Raw genomic sequence first — 19,048 nt, forward strand, 5'->3', positions numbered from 1 at the left:
TTTGTTGATAGTCTAGACGTATTTTCGATAACTGTTTGTGTAGGTAGATTTTGCGTTTCTCTGTAAGTACCTAATTGGTGAAGGGCATGATTTTTTATTTCTAAAAGGCGTGATTCTGATATCATTTTATTATTAATTATTACTCTTTTTTGATCTGATATTCGTTGTTCAGACAAGTGTGACAATTCTGGGTACCTTTCTATAAACATATCTCTTAGCTTTTTTCGCCACATGGTAATGTCTGTTTCCATATTCGTAGTAATATAGTAACATTTTATTAGAGTCTCGTTGAGCTCATTTGACCATTTCATTCTGCTCTTTGGGAGTGTTGTTGTGTGTGAAGTTGAGTTAATTTGGGTGGTATCTAGTTGAAATGGTGTCTGATTTTGTGTGCAATTTGTGTTTGTCTGTAAATCTGTGCTAACTTCTGATCTAATTGTATCAAGTGTAGTGGGCGTTAGTAACTTTTTGTTAACTATTGCTCTGCGTTGGTCTCCAATTCTTTGTTTAGAGACATCCATGTGTGGGAATTTGTTAATGAACTGTTGATGTAGTGATGTGAGGTATGAATTTGTGTCGGTTTCTAGTTTTGTGATGGTGAGATATGTACGCCAAATGAAAGTATTCATATCTTCACTCCATTTTTTGCGCGTACTGGTTGGGACAGTAGTGGGTGAGGGATTATCGGCCAATGTGGCCTCCGTCACAACATCTACTGACATTAATGAGGATGTTGGTGATGAACGTAGTAAATACGAAGGTGGTGATGATGGTAATGAAGGGAATAATGATGTTGATGAAGTTGATGACGTGTCATCATCATGTTGAGCTGCAACAATCTGTGACTGGGCAGCTCGCTGCGATACGTTGCCCCCCCCAGAATACGAAGGGCAGCCCAGGCTGGAAGCCGTGGAGCGGGATTCTCCATCGCGGTTAGCTCCGGTACCCGCCTGGGGTATTATTACTCTGTTTCGTAGTCGCATTAAATTAGGAGAAATATATCAAAATACTATGAAAGAGAAAAGTTCAAAGGTAAAAGCTATAAGATGACTGCAAAGTACATACTTTAAAGTAAATAATAAGATAAATATGTTATTAGGCATTGAAGATAGGATTTATAATTTATAAGATAGAGATTTTAAGGAAAAGGGATGGGAAATTGGGAAATTGGGACCGTTAGTTGGAAAGGGTAAGTCGAGGTGTTATGACTATATTTTCTGATGGTACCTCCTGTTTACCAATTGGCACAGGGTCGTCTAGTTCTTATTGACTGTTTTTAGTGTTCATGCCTTCCCACAAGCCCCCCCACCACGTCAAGGTGGCCCCATGGGGGGGTTATTATTATATACTTACATAAATTACTTAACTACGTGATTAAAAATAACGTTAATAAACGTTACGTATTTTAACTAAAATGTCGTAGATAGTGGCGTTATTATTAAAAAAATATTTTTCATTCAAGAAATGCAATTGTTTTATTTTTGCCTAAAGCTTGTGTACGCAACTGTACCATATTAATAAATATACTAACCTTCCAAGTTAAGAACGTTTCTTAGACATATGGCACGGCCGCTTTTTTGTAGCTATCCGAACTTGGTCGGATTATGTAGGTTTTCGATGCTCCGTCAGTATTATAATTGTCTTTCTTTAATTACTGAATTTAATGACATGAAATTTTGCAAGTGAATAGTTGAATGATTAAACTAATTATTGGCATACATTTTACCATGCAATTCCTTTAGAACGTCTTGATATTCGACTGCTTTGTAAACAGTGATCTATTCATGGTAAAATATCCTATAACTTTTTAATTACTAACGGAACATCATTGATACTTGGCAACATGTTGGAGACACTTACAAGGTTTGTGTAAACGTGAAAATCTAGACCCCAAACTGCATACTTTAAGAACTAAGACCTAATAAGTGTATTTTACGTTTATATTTTTATCTTTTAAACCCTACGACTTTTTCTAAATCTGTTTTTTAAACAAATATAAACAAATTCAAAACAACGTATGTAAAAATCTACAGCTCTCTATGTAAGCGCTTTATATGAAAACTAGCTAATGGCCAAACGTTCGCGCAGCGGAAACTTGAATTTCTCCGAAGTTTATGCATGCACTGATTTCATTCATACATAATCAATTATACACAAATACACACTAATTTTCGGACACATCTCTTTTCTTCTAAAGTCTATGGATTAAAAAAAGTTCTGCCAGGACAACGTTCGCCAACGTTCGCCCAGCGGAATCTGTTTTTGGTGAATTTCTCCACAATGGCTGCATACACAAATTTTTATTTACCATACACAATTATAGGACGTCTTACACTAATTATCTGCATAATTAAAATCTTTAAATTCAACAACATTCCGCTGCGCGAACGCACACCAGCGGAATCTGTTTTTGGTGAATTTCTCCACAATGGCTGCATACACAAATTTTTATTTACCATACACAATTATAGGACGTCTTACACTAATTATCTGCATAATTAAAATCTTTAAATTCAACAACATTCCGCTGCGCGAACGCACACGTGTCCTATTTGAACCTCGCAAGTGAGATAGTGAGATCGTGAGATGAAAAACGCATCGCGCCATCGTGCGATCGCTGTCAATTAGGACGACGCCGAAGGCTGACTTGCTGACATGTATTTTGCGTAGCTACCTACCGATTTCAACTCAAAAGCCAACCTTTGTATTTTGCCATTTTTTAAAATAAATATGGCATTTTCTTTTGATGTCTCTTTCAAAATGATTTTAATTGACATGACAAGTTTAAGTTCAAATATACGCCGTATTCTCTGTAATTGAGCTACATTGATGATTAAATATAATAGTCATATGTATGTTTGCTATGCTACAATAGTATATATGGTGCTTTCCCAAAAATAATTTGACTGAATATCTAAGCAATAAGACATTTCGTTAATATTTACAGGAATAATAGATAATCTCCTGCGCATCAATGTTATCCGATTACCATCATGAATCAGTCGTCTATTGAAAGAGTGAAAACCGCATAAAAGTCCGTTCAGTAGTTTTAGAGTTAAACGCCAACAAACAGCAACTTATGTAATTATATAGTATGTTATTTATCGAATACCGCTAGAGAATATAAAAAAAATATTTCATTAATTTAAGTTTTCTGATAATAAAATCTATTTTTTGACACGATTTAATGTTTTTCATTTTGATTTTCTTGTATAATTAGAGTTACGGTTTTTAAGCATACTGAAATAAATGTTTTCCCTTCGAACACCAATAAAAACTAGGCCTGCTACAGCCGGAATGACTGTTTTCAGATTCTTACTAAAAAAAAATCTTGCTAAATTCCGTTTTTTTTAAGTCAGGCTGATAATTTGTAAAGTGAACAGGTATTTTTTACGTAATTCCACGGTTTCTGAATAAAGTACCGAAAGTTCCGACTTTTTTTTTATGTCGTCAAAAATCAATTGACCACTTCCGCTGTGGGTTAGCAGCGCTGAGTGAGTGTCTCTCATACTCTTACTGACTAAAAACCGTCGTGTTCCGACGTAGGCCTTTTATGTACCAGGGCCGCGGCATGGCCGCGGTAACTCTCGAACAATCCCGCAGCCCCGGTACAAGCTACTCCGACTGAGTATGAATTTGAAAAAATCTCGTATACACGAAACAATTTCGCCGACTTTTAGAGATACGCTATTTCTTTTACCCAACATCGTTACCGTTATTGCCATCCTTCTCTCTTCTGACAGCATTATCTTGACAGTTGACTGCTTTTGCAGATAGCTTCGTGTAACAGAGTCATATCCAAAGAGTAAAGTAATATATAGGGAAAAGAGAGCCCACTCACGTGTTATTCTTGCAACCCAATTTGACAATGCGCCATCTTTCTCTAAATTGGCCCCGAACTACCTACATAGCTATAGCTATAAAAATATTATAATTATGCATCATATTCATAACATTTTCTATTAGGGTAAGTAGCACCATATAACTATAACATTGGTTATCGTTATAGTTACATGGTGCTACTTACCCTAATAGAAAATGTCATCGTTAATATAGTAAAAGGTCGAAGGAAAACAAATAATTATTATATATTACTTTTTATTTACGCGTGTATGCGGAATGCAAAAAACCGCCATATTGATATTATTATGATCGGTTTTGTTAAGTTACTTGGAATACTGACACCAGGTCTTTTTAGATGAAATTTGATATTTGTGCTTTTTTAAACCGTATTTAATTTATTCGCCTATTATATCTTTTTTTAAAGTGTCTAATATTTTCCTCATACTTTTCTCTAATTAATATTGCATAAATAATTTTATATTAACAAACAAAATCGATTATAGTGTAGTGCCATCTGTTGGTAATTTAAGGTATCTTTTAGATAGTAAATAGTTTCCGGGCCAAATAAAAGGTGGCGACTCTTCGTTTACTTAGCTGTCAAAATGTACGGAGTGTCCTCCCCCTGGTCATATCCCAGATGTCATAAATTGAGGACTGCGGCGAGCCCAAAATTGTGTTTTAAAATAACATAAAAATATTATAAAACCATGTCTTACAAAACAGATTTGAAGCAATTAATAAAACCATATTACTGGTTTAACATCCTGTTAAGTTTATCTTACGTTACGTGTAAGCGTACGGGTTATATTTGTAACTTTTTATTTCCAAGTGCCGACTGTGAGCTAGACAGCAGAGAAACGGAAATCCTATTTTTCTTGATTATAGTCGTAATGTTAAGGACTAGGAAGGCGGGAAGCGTGACCATGGTGAATTATCTTTCGTCTTCATTTGTTTATACGAAGATTGCAAACTTAATTCTATGGTTTTATGCTGATATTAGGTAAGTGGTCCTTATTGCCTATTTTTTCAATTAAAACTTATTTATATTTAACTGTAACCAGTTTTGAGCGGTATTCTGGATTATTGAACCAGATTTTTGTTATCTGGAGCTTAAAACTGTCCTTTTTTGTAACTTCATATAAATAATTTATCAATATCAATTCACTTTTATCAAATTCATTCTTTCTTTGGTTCAGTAAGTACAATAGATATTCTTTATATTATTAGTAACCTAAGAAGACTTGTCACCTTACTTATTACATATTTATCACCTGTAATTATCACCTTTATGATAATAAGACTTGTTATTGTTAACTTCATAAATAAACCTAATTATACTAAAACAAACAGTCATGAACTGTCACAGTTGGTACAAAATAAATTTTTAAAGTTAGCCGTTTGCCTCTATGTGAATAAAAAGTGGACTAGGTCCTTTCTCAGACACTCTTGCAGTACACAATCTGTATACCAGATATATCTTGTTGAATTGGTTTCAAGTAAAATTGGCATAAAAGCTGGACAGATAGATAGACTTTTGAATGAATAATATGTAGTAATATATATAATTAATAATAATTTTATTGACATCATCCTCTGAGCCTTTTTCCCAACCATGTTGGTGTCGGCTTCCGGTCTAACCGGATTCAGCTGAGTACCAGTGCTTTACAAGGAGCCACTGCCCTATCTGACCTCCTCAACCCAGTTACCTGGGCAACCCACCTTCTTAATTGTAACTCCACAACAGACCAACAAAATTATTACCTTACACCTTCGTATTAAAAATGAAATCCTCATTTCTTCCAGATACGGTCTTCCATATGGAGCCATCCTCATTCTATCAGCTCTCCTACTCCCAGAACCAACGTACATGGGCCCAGAACACGTCACCTACTTCCGAGGCCCTCAAGTCTTAGAAGACGAGCTCAAACACCACAAGAATACTACGTGGATAGTCTGCCTGTATGCGGCTTGGCATCCAGCTTGCGTTAACTTTGCACCGGTGTTTGCGGAGCTGTCGGCGAGTTATGGGCTGGATAACTTAAAGTTTGGGAAGCTTGATGTTGGAAGGTAAGAATTTATGGGTGTGCCTAGGCTTTTCTTAACAACGTTATGGTCAACGTCTAGTTTACCAGTGCGCGTCATATAGGCATTCGCTCTCTCTTAAACCATCTGTAACAACAGAAGTATATAAACTCTCATAATATGACTTAATTAAAAAAAAAAAATTAAAAAAAACAGTTCAAAAACAAAATACAATAATTTAAGCAATTGAATCATTATTTTAAGCAGTAGTTTAATTTGTTCAATATAGTATTTGTGTAAAAAAAAGCACATGAAGATTATTTACCTTTAGTTACTTAACTCTCTACTCAAATGGAGTAAACGTAAACATTACCTACTATAGTTCGGCCATTCAGAGAATGCGTTCCTGACACGTCGCGATTGAACTGACGACGTAATAACATTCATTGATTATTGATATAATAATGTTGTTTTAATGCTCCTCAATTGTTAAAACGGTAAACAACCAGCAAAAATATTTTTATCGTAACTGCAACGCCATTGCAAAGTTACGTCGTCAGTTCAATCGCGACGTGTCAGGAACGCATTCTCTGAATGGCCGAACTATACCTAAACGTTAAAAAAAGAACCTGATTTCCCTCTAAAAAATATATCAGTTTCTTTTTATTTATCCAAAAGAACACATATTTTATCCTCTTCACCAACTCACTTTAATAACCACCATACTCTTTCATCACCAGATACCCAGAATCAGCCACAAAGTACCGAGTACAGGACGGTCCGACCAGTAGACAGCTGCCCACCGTGCTGGTCCTGGCAGACGGACAGGAGAAGATGAGGAGGCCACAGGCTGACCACACTGGGAAGCTGCAGAAGTAAGTTCTTTAGCATTCCCTTTATTAACCGACTTCCCAAAAAGGAGGAGTACCTACTTACCTAGTACTATAAATAACTGGCTCATGCATACTGGGCCTTATAGGCCTATCTACATTCTATTTCTTACACTGTTTTATTTGAAAAAATAAAACAGTGTAAGAAAGCCTATTTATTAAGAAAGGCTATAATAGGCCACTTTTTATCCAGGAGCAGAAACTGTAACAGTTTAAAAAAAAATAATTGAGTTATAAATTAAACTATGTCGTGCATAACTTCCAGTCAAAACATTAATCTATTTCAATTTCAGATTCCTTTTCTCAAAAGACAACGTAAAAGCAGCATTTGACCTCGACGGCATTTATCAAGAATGCAAGAAGATATTAGCGAACGCTAAGAATGTTAAAAAAGATGAGTAGTGCAATATAAACGGTAGGATAATAGTTATTTATTGTAGTAGAAATCTTAGAGTATGTGACCAACTGGAGATGCAATACCTGTGAGCATGGAGAACAAAATGACGAGCGGAGATCATCCTCCGAGCTTTTTTCCCAACTGTGTTGGGGTCGGCTTCCAGTCTAACCGGATGCAGCTGAGTTCCAGTGTGCCACAAGGAGCGACTACCTATCTGACCTCCTCAACCCAGTTACCCGGGCAACCCAATACCCCTTGGTTAGACTGGTGTCAGACTTACTGGCTTCTGACCACCCGTAACGACTACTAAGGAGGTTCAATGACAGCCCGGACATACAGTTTAACGTGCCATCCGAAACACAGTCATTGGTGTCCAAGATATACTTAGAAAGTACATACAAACTTAGCAAAGTTGCATTGGTACTTGCCTGACCTGGAATCGCAACACGACTTCTTTAACCGTGTGCATTTAGAACAAAATGACTAGCGGATATGTCATAACGCAATATCTCCTAAGAAAGTAACGCGACAACATGCGGGGCGAGTGACGACGAACGTTACTGGCTCCGCCCATTATTTTCAATATAAAATCACCAATCAATCAAGACCAATCTTTGACAGATTGGTTTTGATTAGACAAGGAACCCGAACGCCTCGTTAGTTGTAGTAAGTGATCCCGGCTACCGCACGTTGCTTGAGCTACAAGAAGGCGCCTGACCTACCTGCCTTATGGCATCTCCGATATCTTTCCTTCCTCCAAATGCATGATTGAACTGTCACTATTTCTTTGCCTTTTTTTTAACGACGTCAAAAATCATCAAATGCCCCCTCCCGCTGTGGGTTACGCGCGGTGAGGGAGTGTAAGACTCTTACTGACTAAACACCGTCGTGTTCCGTCGTAGGCCTTTTATGTACCAGGGCCGCGGTATCTCTTTCGAACAACCCGCCGACTATTTCTTTGCCTTGCATAGAAATTTGTGCTCACGGCGGTTCCAGTTGGTTTAATGCTCTAAGCGTAGAATTTATATTTAGGTAGCAAGCAACACCGCTGTTTTATTTTACAAATAATTTGCAGACAGGCTGCATTAAATATTATTAAGAGAAATATAAATAAGGTTTTTCTATTTATAGGGTGTGTCGTACCTAATCGCATTAAATTAAATACGTTAATATACTGGTTAATATTATGTCGATTAGCACAAAGAAAAAAATAGAATACCTAAAAACAAACAAAGTAAATGGAATAAAACTGTGCGAGAATTAAAACACCATTTAAGAGTCAGTCATTACAAACAACGAAAATTCTCCCTTGAAAAATGTCAACGGATCAAAACATTCGATACTCCTATCTTTATCTCTGCTTTACACATGATGTTGTAAATTATGAAAACGAAAAATGACTCCTGTGGCTAAACAAGTGAATGGATTAGGTTATTTTTTTTAACAATTCGCTATAGAATATCAAAAAGTATATGTGATAGGATTTAATGTGATTAGGTACGACACACCCGATATACTCATTCATATTTTATTTAATATTATACACTTCTGGACACATCTATAGGCCCACCTTGTATTTTCAGTTTCGTTTGGTCCTAGCTAAATTTTTATATTAGGTCGAGCAAAAGGTTTTTATGCAGTTTTGAACCTTGCACATTCACAATTTCATTCAATAGTCTTTTTTTTAATTTCGAATACAGAATTCAAAGAAACAAGAGACAATTTGGAGCCTGCTTGTTGATATCAAACAATCGATTACTAAGAAAACTTGGTTTTATTGGTTTACTTGGATTTAATTCTTGAAAAAGTGATTGATATCTTTGGTTTTGCAACAAACATTACTTATTCTTAACATTAAGGTGAGGTTCTCTCAATAATCTATGGATACTTCACCTGAAGTCGCCGCCCAAGCTGTGGCACTTATTCAGGCCGGACACAGCCAAAGAAACGTGAGTGCTCAACTTAATTTAAGTCGATCTGCGGTCCGAAATGTTTATCGGAGGTACCTAGAGACTGGCGGCTTTGTTCGTCGCCAAGGAAGGCCACGATCTCGGGTCACAACTGAAAGGCAGGATCGATTCATCGTGACGACCAGCTTGAGAAATCGTCACCTTACCTCCATTGAGATACAAAATCAACTTCGCGACTTCCATGGAGCACGTGCGAGCGCTCGAACTGTTCGGAGAAGGTTAAAAGAACGCGATATGGTACCACACAAGCCAGCTAATGGGCCCAAACTAACGAGAGCCCACCGAACAGCGCGAATTCATTTCGCAGGCAGTCATTTAAATTGGACACAGCAAGATTGGAGCCGTGTATTCTTTTCTGATGAGTCTAAAATTGTGTTACATGGCAATGATGGAAGGAAGAAGGTCTACCGACGTAAGGGAGAGCGTTTCGCACAATGCTGCTTTGAAGAGAGGGTTGCTTATGGCGGTAGCTCATGGACTGTCTGGGGCGGTATATCCGCGAACGGCAAAACTGAACTTGAGGTTGTTACAGGACCACGGCTGCCAACATTAAATGCTGAAAGGTACATTCGTGAGTACTTAGGACCTCACGTGATACCATACGCAGACTATGTGGGCCCAAATTTCCTTTTTATGCATGATAATGCAAGAGCCCATGCGGCCGGCATCGTCAGGGAATATCTTTGGCATGTGAATATCACAGTTATGGACTGGCCAGCAAGAAGTCCAGACATGAACCCCATTGAGCACATGTGGGACGAGCTAAAAAGACGTGTTAGGGCTCGTCAGCCAGTTGCCCAGACGATGCAGGAGTTGAAAACTGCTATTGAAGAGGAATGGGAGATGATCCCTCAAAACTTCATAGAGCGGTTGATAAACTCTATGCCTAATCGTATGAGAGCTGTGGTAGATGCCTATGGAGGCAACACGCGTTATTAAATTAAACCTGTATTTGATAAAACATGTTTTTTATTCAAAAATCATTTGCTTTTAACGAGGCACATATCCGACTTCTTAGGCGTAGCTCCATGTCGTATGGTATTCTGAATTCAAATTTAAGACAATACGATCGAAAAAGATGGTAAAATGTATCAGGTTTAAAACTGCATCAACAGTTTTTGTTCAATCTAGCAATCATATTTCGGTAGGGGCCATCAAAACCTAAACTCTAAGGTGGGCCAATAGATGTGTCCAGAAGTGTATTTTCTTTGTTTTTCTAATTTAAGATTGTGTGTTAAATGTACCAAACAAATTATTTATTAAGTTTAAAGATCTGATAATAATAGTCAATTATAACTAACATTTAATTTTAGCATTTTTTTACCAGTTTTTATAATAACGAATATTTATCTTCTATCTGCCAACCGCACTTGGACTGCATGATATCGGTCGATATCTGAGGGCGACTGCACGTAGTGCTGCCGCTTCGATCCGAAACGGTTTCATATAAATACATTATGTACAAACCAGGGGCTTGATTCTGCTAAGTTAATAATGTCAAAATTGAATCGCAGTAGCAGTTTTACTAAAATAAGACCAATCGAATTCCAATGACATTTGCTTGGCTTGCGATTGGTCTGCAATTAGTAGAATCGGGCCCCAGTAGTGCAGCTGCGGCCGACTTCATGCAGTCGCTGCATGTGCGGTCGGCAGTTGGCATTCAAAACGTAAATTTACGATTTTAACGTTTTTTGACCGTGTATTATAAATATGAATTGAAAAATATTAAAAAGCAACTTGGCAATATGCATAGTTTTTCTTTTATACATGTTTTTTAAGTGTAAGCTTCATAGGTATTTAGGTAGCTGAAAAATGAAGTACTTTATGTGTTCAAATCAGTGTAACTAGTCTGTAAATAAAATTATGACACGCTTTTATTTTTGTCTTATTTATTATGCCCTAATCTGAGGAACTACTGGTCCGATTAGAAATTACGACTTCTTGTAGGACAAATAAACGTGCCGATTTTTATAGCAAGTACAAGTAATTTTTTACGGGATTCTTGACCGACTTTTTATAGGACCTGTGCTTATAGTGCTGTCAGTTTGTTCTTTTTTCTCCTACATAAAATTGGCCACCGATTTATCGGAAGTGCGCGGGCAAATTTTGTAATAAAAACTATCCTATGTCCTTTCTCATGTTAGAAACTATGTCTGTACCAAATTTCACACAAATCGGTTCAATAGTTTAGGCGTGAAGAAAAGACAGACAGAGTTACTTTCGCGTTTACCTATATTAGTTTGGATAGTGCAACTCACACTTAGCTAGGTAGGATTTTAATAAAAGACCAAATAAAAATCTTAAATAACTTTAATGACTAGATAAAAACAATTTAATATTTTTCTAATTATATTAATTACTTTCTAAATATAAAAAGCTAATGGATTCTCAATATTAGAATGATAGAATGTTTACTCATGTAGGTAAAATAAACGAATTTCTCAACTCGACGTGACAAAGCGAAAACAAAATTTTCTATGTACCTAATAAAAAATACTACATAATGTTTTACATACGTATATTTGCTATTTTGGCAAGACAATAGGTACATTCAACTTCAGGTCAGTGGTAACAGTTTTATAGGAAAATCGTACTTATTACTATTGAATTAAGGTGCATGACAGTTACCACTGATCTGCAGTCTACTGTACATATATTATGTATTTCTTACGCAGTTGTTCAATTGTAGGTACATTGTCGGTAAACATCATAGGCTTAAGTTTATCTTGGACACTACAGTCTTTTCTTTCAATTAGGAAGCGTTATTTTTTACATAAAAAATAAGTGAGAATTTTCATTTTGAAACAATATTTCTATATGTCTAACCAAGGGGTTTTCGGTTGCCCGGATAACTGGGTTGAGGGGGTCAGATGGGCAGTCGCTTCTTGTAAAGCACTGGTACTCAGCTGCATCCGATTAGACTGGAAGCCGACCCCAACATAGTTGGGGAAAAGGTTCGGAGGATGATGAAATAATATTTATGTACCTACTTTTAATCCGGGTGCCACAGGGGAAGTCACATTTCATTTCAAAGACTCAAAAGCCTTTAATTTGCCTTTGCATATGACAAGATTGTTCCACCAACAAGGTGGACAGACGACGTTATAAAGGTCGCCGTCGACGCTGGATGCAGGTCGCCCCCAACAGGTATCTGTGGAGATCTAAGGGGGAGGCCTATGTTCAGCAGTGGACGTCCGCCGCCTGAGATGATGATGATACGGTTATTCCGCGAGTCCACAGCTAGCATGTGTTCGCGCGAGACGATTGCAGTTTTGCGGACATTTTACAAATGTTCGCGCGCAATTTCTTTTGTTCGCACACCGGGGGAATATTGCTAGAGAGAAATTGTCTTAAAAGCTGCTAGTAGCATTACCTGAAAACATAAAAAATCCTTGAAAAAGTAATTACAATTTTAGTTGAAAAGGCTTAGGCCTTAAAGGCTCCAAAAGTAATGACGCAATTTGAAAAATTCTTTCACTGTTGGAGAGCTATACCACCTGAGTATTTTTTTTTATTCCGGTACGGGCAGTAGTTCCCACGGTACGCGAGTGATACTGCGAGAGACAGCTGGGGATTTATTCTGCTAATTTTACTTAAGTGACATACGATTGAGAACCAACTAAGTTTCAATCAAGCAAGACTTAATTACGATTGAAGCATACGTGGCATTCCGCATTTTTTTGTTTTAAATGGAAGTTTATCCTTTTCTGTGATTCAATAATGAATCATATTGTCTGCAAATGATTGCAATATGATTGTAGAGCAGACTACCCTATACACCAATCAAATCAATGAAATGCCATTGGAATACGATTGGTTTTATATTGAGATTAAATTGTTATCCAATTGTCACACTGTGAAATAAATAGTTCACTTAGCAGAATAATTATTGAGCCTCTGGTCATATCATAAAAGTTGAACTTACCTATAGTACAAACATTTCGAATATCATGTCCATGATATTCAATAGTTTCAGGAACCGTGGTTTCGGTTCCTCGCCCGTCTTACTGGTACGAGCCGCTGGCTTCTCTTTTCTCTTGTCGAGTTCTGGAAAAGAAAATGTTTATTTATAGTGAGCTGGAAAATAACTTTTGGTACTCTGAAGTTAGCTGTAGGCTATGTTTGATAAAATTCGTCTAGTAGCTTAGCGGGAAAGCGTAACAAACATAGATACATATTAAGAATATTACAAACTTATAGAAGAGTAAGTTTGTATGTATGTACTGGATGTTTGTTCCTCTTTCTGTTTGATGTTCTTTCAGACAAAAAATTACTGGATTTTGATGAAACTTGACAGTAATGTAGAATTACATACACGCTACTTTAAGTAGTCTCCTCGCTGGTAATAGTATAAATAAATGCGAAATATGCTTTTTCTTTGAACCTAAAACTATATAATAGACGAATTTTTCGAAACTTTATTCTTATTTATTTGTTTTCAGGACTAAGCAGTAATTCTTGGCAGGAATAAGACGTATTCTTTTTATATCAGAGTAACAAAACAGCCTATATAAATAAACAATAATAAATCGTTTATTTGCCAGAAAGATGGTAAAAAAATATTATCATTTTGGTAAATAAAGAACATAACATCTTTCACCCTTATTTTGTGAATGCAAAAATAATATTAATTTTTTTTATTACTTATCCATAAGCAGGAAGAAGTTCCCTCAGTACACAAACTTTGCCTTACATAAATATACCTTGATATTTCTCTCCGAGTCCCCGCTGGGCTCTCTCGATGACCAGCACCTGTTCTTCAGTGAGCACGGCAGACGCGTCTAGGAATACCTGGATGCTGTACTCCGAGATGTAGTGGGACCAGTGACCGAATATGCCTATACCTGGAATATTACAAAAAAATATTGAATTGAGTACCTAAGTAATATAGTGTGAAATATACTAGTAGCTCACTGACCCCAACATAGTTGGGCAAGGGCTAGGTAGATGATGAAATGGTATTTTTATATATTTTTAATAACATTATATTACTTTAAAACTCCTTGTTTTCAAAGATATCTTTGCTTATATAATACTTCTGAAGAGTTTGTTTGAATTGCTAATTTCAGGAAGTACTAGACTGTATTTGTAAAGTTTTGTTAGTGATAGATTTTCCATTTATCAAGGAAAGCTATAGGCTTTTTATCTGGAGGCACAAAGTAGTTCTCACTGGATGTGACTGTAGGTAAGTGCTGACAGAAGCTAGTTAGTAGTAGTAGTAGTAGTTAGATATAGCCACTGTCTGTTAAATTTGACAGACAGTGTTAGAACTTGGAATTTTGTTTCATCATTGTCTATTCAGTAAAATCATATTTAGTGGCTGTACTTTGGTTAAATCTACCTTTGACAAGTGCTGTTTTTCAGCCTACTTAAAGTAAATGACTGTTCTAATTTTTCATCTATGTTCTGTTTTTTTACATGTTATACTTACCAATAGGTCTAGGGAAGTCCGATGGTATATGCACCATGTCAGGACCACATGTCACTGAGCTCAAGTTGTTCTTATCTACCTCATAACTTGGCCTGGAAGCAAAACAGATCAATATTTTAATATGAACATGAAATAAAGGTTACCAAGTGCTTAATATAACAATTATTCACTGGACAGTCTTAGCGAGACTGGGGGTCTAGGCAACATATGTGCCATCAGTTCTCAATAAAAAAGAAGCCATAGTTATCCTTTTCAATGAATTCAGCTTAATTAAAACCAAAACATAACCTAGTGAAGGCGATGATGGAAAACTTAAAAAAATACATATAAATGACTATTTTGAGTGACATACCTCACAGTATCTGATACATAAAGGTCCGCATCACCGGATAAAGACGTTAATTCCACCAGCAAAGGTCCAGTATGGCCTAATTGCCAATAAGAAAAGTTTCCCGCACCTACAGCACCGATTACCGTGTCTAAAAGTATTTTATCCGTCTCTATCTGCACATAGCCGGACAGCAAAGACGATAAAGTCGATGTGCATATAATTCCTAACAAAACTATGATGAATTCCCTTCGCATTTCTGTAAATTCGTAAATATTTTTGTTGCGAAAATCAAAATTCTACAGGATTCACTCGCTGTCAAATTGACGTGCGAAAATTTTGTTTGCTGTCAGTTTGACAGCGGCCGTGACACATGGTGCACAGTTCAGAAATTATAATAAGGTGTGTAAAACGTTTATCTAAAAGAGTATTGTTAATAGATAAAGATACCTATAAAATCGAAAGCTGTAGGTAACGTAAGTTTTTATCAATATTGGTACATAAATCACCTAACCATTGAAGGTTTGGCTTGAGACGGTATGGCGCCATGCGTTAACGTCAGAATAAAATACTTAATTCTTTCAGTTATCTTCAGAAATAACTGAAGTAAAGGTACCTATGAAAACATGTTTCGTCATGTGTAATAATAATAATTGAATAACAGTAACTACATCAGTCAATAACTAAGCTATTATTAACCTGAATGTACGTTTGGCTGAACTTATTCTGATGCGGTTTAGTCAGACTTAGGAGAAGGTTTTAGCTACCTATATTTTTGAAGTCGCTTTATATTTTTACGATCCTAAGTACCACAAAGAAGAGAAATATTTACAAAATGATACACAGAGCGGATTTGCTACTTAGTAAGTATTAAGATATAAAATAAAACAAACTGATAGCTTTGTTTGTGTTCACAGATAATGTATGTTATTATTTTACAATGACGCTGAAAACAAGTCGCTATCAAACCTCCTTTATCCGTTGTTCTAGATATTTCGACTACCAAAGTGTTTCAAAACATTTTAGTTTTTAATTAAATAAGTATTATTGATATTGATGTGGAATATTTTTGAGTTTACTTGCAATATTCTAGAGGTTTTTTCTCATCATCATCTGCTGAGCTTTTTCCCAGTACCTACGCTTAGCTAAAACTGGTTGTCAGGCTTCCTAGCTTCTGCATACCCATAACGACTGCCAAAGATGTTCAAATGACAGCCGGGACCTACAGTTTATTATGCCATTCGAAACACGGGGGAACTCTTCACTGGAGGAGACAACTCTTTTCATTTACATAAGTACCTTTAAGTATATAGTGCAGTAGCGGCGTAAGGGGGGGGCGGAGGGGGCGGTCCGCCCCGGGTACCACGTCTAGGGGGGTGCCATCTCGGTCGGCACATATCTGCATGACCAGGATGGTACAGGCAGAACTCACTGAGGATGCCATTCTAATCTGCAAAGCCTAGATTCACTACCAGTCACTGCACGCTATTCAAATTTTAAACAAAACTACAACAGTGCATGCGCAAAACGTCGAGGCGGCACTGAGAGGGGTGCCAGTCCGGCTGTCACCCCTCTCTTACTTTTTTTTACCTGATTACTTAAATGACTTCCTCAAAGTTAGAAAAAAAAATCCGCTCGCTTCGCTCGCGGGGTTTTTTCATCATTTCTGATTTATTCTGTGCTTACTATTTGAGTCTTTAATCTAAAAAAAAGTTAAAGAAACGAAGTATCAAAAACAACTGATGCTCTACGCTGCCGATTTCTGTTAGCTGCTTAGGAGGTGGAGACTTTTGTGTCCCAAAACTCAAAAAATTTCGTGCTTGTTTGAGTAGTTTTGTATTCCGAGACTCAAAAACTTCGCGCTCGCGCCTTTCACTTAACAGCGACTTCTTTCTAATTGCCTTAGGTATCATTGCGTCCCAAAAATCAAAAATCTCGCTGCACTCGCAGCTTCTTCTCTTTGGAGTGCTTTTTTTCATTTCACACATGTTTGGGTACTTTTGTGTCCCAAAACTCAAAAATTTCGCGCTCGCTGCGCTCGCGGCTTTTTCACTTGACTCTGGTTTTTATGAAACATGTTTCGGTTTTTTTATGTCTCAAAACTCAAAAACTACGGGCTCGCTTCGCTAGCGCTCTATAACTTTGCAGTGATCTGTCTCCGGTTTCTTTATGTTAAGCCTAGCAAAAAGCACCATTAATGATTTCTACAAGATTTTTAAGTACCTACTTTAATTTACAATTTTAGTCCGTGATAATATTTTGTCGTTTTTTTTTTTGGGGTGCTCAATAGGTAGTCCGCCCCGGGTGCCACCCGATGCTACGCCGCCACTGATATAGTGTGACTCGTAAAAGATAGAAAATCGATTTGGAAAAGTTGTTTGGAATCATGAGTAAAATCACGTTTTCAAGTATCAATCACTAAATACCAGTCACCCTTAAACAGGGCTAAGAAAATGAGTCATAACAGTTATTGTTTGTTAAAAAAAAAACTAAAATACTCATGCAGTCATGCTTGACAGGAAACTTACTATCCACTTATCATTTTCAATGGAAACCTCGCAAAGATAACCGGTACTTTATCTTCTAACTATGTTTCCCTTCGGTTTCACTCGACCCGTGGGAACTACTGCCCGTACCGGGATAAAATATAGCCTATGTTACTCGGGAGTGTAGCTTTACAACAGTGAAAGAATTTTTCAAATCGGTTCAGTATTTTAGAGCGTTTAGGGTGGATCAAAACAAAAAAATATCATCTACTTAGCCTTTTCCCAACTATGTTGGTGTGGCTTCCAATCTAACCGGATGCTGCTGAGTACCACAGTGTGCCACAAGAAGCGACTGCTCCATCTGTGCTTCTCAACCCAGTTAACCAGGCAACCAAATACCCCTAGGAAAAACTGGTTGTCAGACTTACGGGCTTCAGCTGGCTACCCGTAACGACTGCCAAAGATGTTCAAATGACAGACAAACATACAAAAAACGTTTCTTCTTTATTATATTAGTATACATACCTAGTTGAGTGAAACAGCAAATAAAACGCTTGATAACTCATACAAAGATATCTATCTTTATGATAACCGTTAATGACGTAATTTGTTATGAATTATACAAACAAAAACTGTTATTTGAAGAATTTTAGGTTTCCTGTGGCTTTACTCAAAGGCTGGAGGTGCTCGTGGCTAATCAACAGCCACCGATGTCGATCTATCATAAGTATAAGCAACGCCGGGGCTGCGGGATTGTTCGCGCGAGTTACCGCGGCGCTGGTACATAAAGGGCTTAAGAAGGAACATGGTTGGTTTTAGTCAGTAAGAGTCTAAGAGTCTGACACTCCCTCACACTGCACCCACAGCGGAAGCCGGCATTTGATGATTTCCAATAAAAAACGGTTAAGCAACGTTGGACGCGGTCGGTTCGTGGATGTGTGGTTTCCGGACGACCTACGAAAGACAGGTGCACTCTCAAGCCCTATTCTTACTTAAAATGTAAAAAAAGTTACTCACTTTGTTGAAACGGGATGGCTGTATCAATTTTAATAGAACTTGGAACTTCCAAAGTTAGATTGGAACCTATAACCCAGGTTCAGATATTTATAGATCCATAAGCTAAGTCATGATCCAGTTGTCTGAAAAAATACGCTTACCTACGTGAAATAGACAAACTAAAAAAATAATCTTACGATAAAAATCTAAATACCTACCTAATTTCAGGAGATTAAAAAAACCAACAAAACAAAGTAATCATGTCAATGACGTTCGGTCTGACAATAACAATATGCGTAATTACGATTAGGTATACCTAAATTACATATCATCATCTGCCTAGCCTTTTCCCAACTATGTCGGGGTCGGCTTCCAGTCTAACAGGATGCCGCTGAGTACCAGTGTGCCACAAGGAGTGACAGCCTATCTGGGGCCCGATTCTCCTAAGTTAATAATGTCAAAATCGAATAGAAATCGAATCGCAATATGATCGCAATAGCAGTTTTAACCATATCGGGCATTCTGCTATCTACTAATATAAGACCAATCGTATTCCAACGACATTCGATTGGTTTGTGATTGGTCTGTAATTTTGGTGATTTTGGTCTATACGGTAGTTTGCTCTACAATCATATTGCAATAGTTAATCATTTGCAGACAAAATGATTCATTATTTAATGACAGA

General features: G+C 37.1%; 2 protein-coding genes across 2 annotated transcripts; one reads left to right on the plus strand and one right to left on the minus strand.

Moving 5' to 3' along the window:
* The first annotated feature begins 4,474 nt into the window (after positions 1–4,474).
* On the plus strand, positions 4,475–7,157 carry LOC124644282 (thioredoxin-related transmembrane protein 2 homolog). The gene is made up of 4 exons (XM_047183550.1): positions 4,475–4,843; positions 5,647–5,910; positions 6,606–6,740; positions 7,049–7,157. Exons 1-4 carry the CDS (start codon positions 4,551–4,553, stop codon positions 7,155–7,157), a joined length of 801 nt encoding a protein of 266 aa, XP_047039506.1. The 5' UTR covers positions 4,475–4,550.
* Positions 7,158–13,047: 5,890 nt separating this feature from the next.
* Positions 13,048–15,205, minus strand: LOC124644281 (UPF0669 protein C6orf120 homolog). Its single transcript, XM_047183549.1, has 4 exons — positions 14,906–15,205; positions 14,554–14,645; positions 13,826–13,966; positions 13,048–13,169 (listed from the first exon to the last, which is right to left on the minus strand). The coding sequence occupies exons 1-4, from the start codon at positions 15,136–15,138 to the stop codon at positions 13,048–13,050; spliced, it is 588 nt and encodes a 195-aa protein (XP_047039505.1). The 5' UTR covers positions 15,139–15,205.
* Between the last annotated feature and the right edge of the window lie 3,843 nt (positions 15,206–19,048).

The sequence above is a fragment of the Helicoverpa zea genome, chromosome 29 (genome assembly GCF_022581195.2).
Source record: "Helicoverpa zea isolate HzStark_Cry1AcR chromosome 29, ilHelZeax1.1, whole genome shotgun sequence".
Taxonomy (NCBI): Eukaryota; Metazoa; Arthropoda; class Insecta; order Lepidoptera; family Noctuidae; genus Helicoverpa; species Helicoverpa zea.

What these genes read in the sequence shown, in the direction of transcription:
- LOC124644282 (XM_047183550.1), top strand. Translation starts at nt 4,551, where the DNA reads ATGTCTTACAAAACAGATTTGAAGCAATTAATAAAACCATATTACTGG. An exon ending in GGGAAGCTTGATGTTGGAAG is followed by an intron (nt 5,911 to 6,605) that starts GTAAGAATTTAT and finishes TTTCATCACCAG; the next exon opens with ATACCCAGAATCAGCCACAA. An exon ending in CACACTGGGAAGCTGCAGAA is followed by an intron (nt 6,741 to 7,048) that starts GTAAGTTCTTTA and finishes TTTCAATTTCAG; the next exon opens with ATTCCTTTTCTCAAAAGACA.
- LOC124644281 (XM_047183549.1), bottom strand. Translation starts at nt 15,138, where the DNA reads ATGCGAAGGGAATTCATCATAGTTTTGTTAGGAATTATATGCACATCG. An exon ending in TATGTATCAGATACTGTGAG is followed by an intron (nt 14,646 to 14,905) that starts GTATGTCACTCA and finishes TTTTGCTTCCAG; the next exon opens with GCCAAGTTATGAGGTAGATA. An exon ending in ACTCGGAGAGAAATATCAAG is followed by an intron (nt 13,170 to 13,825) that starts GTATATTTATGT and finishes TTTCTTTTCCAG; the next exon opens with AACTCGACAAGAGAAAAGAG.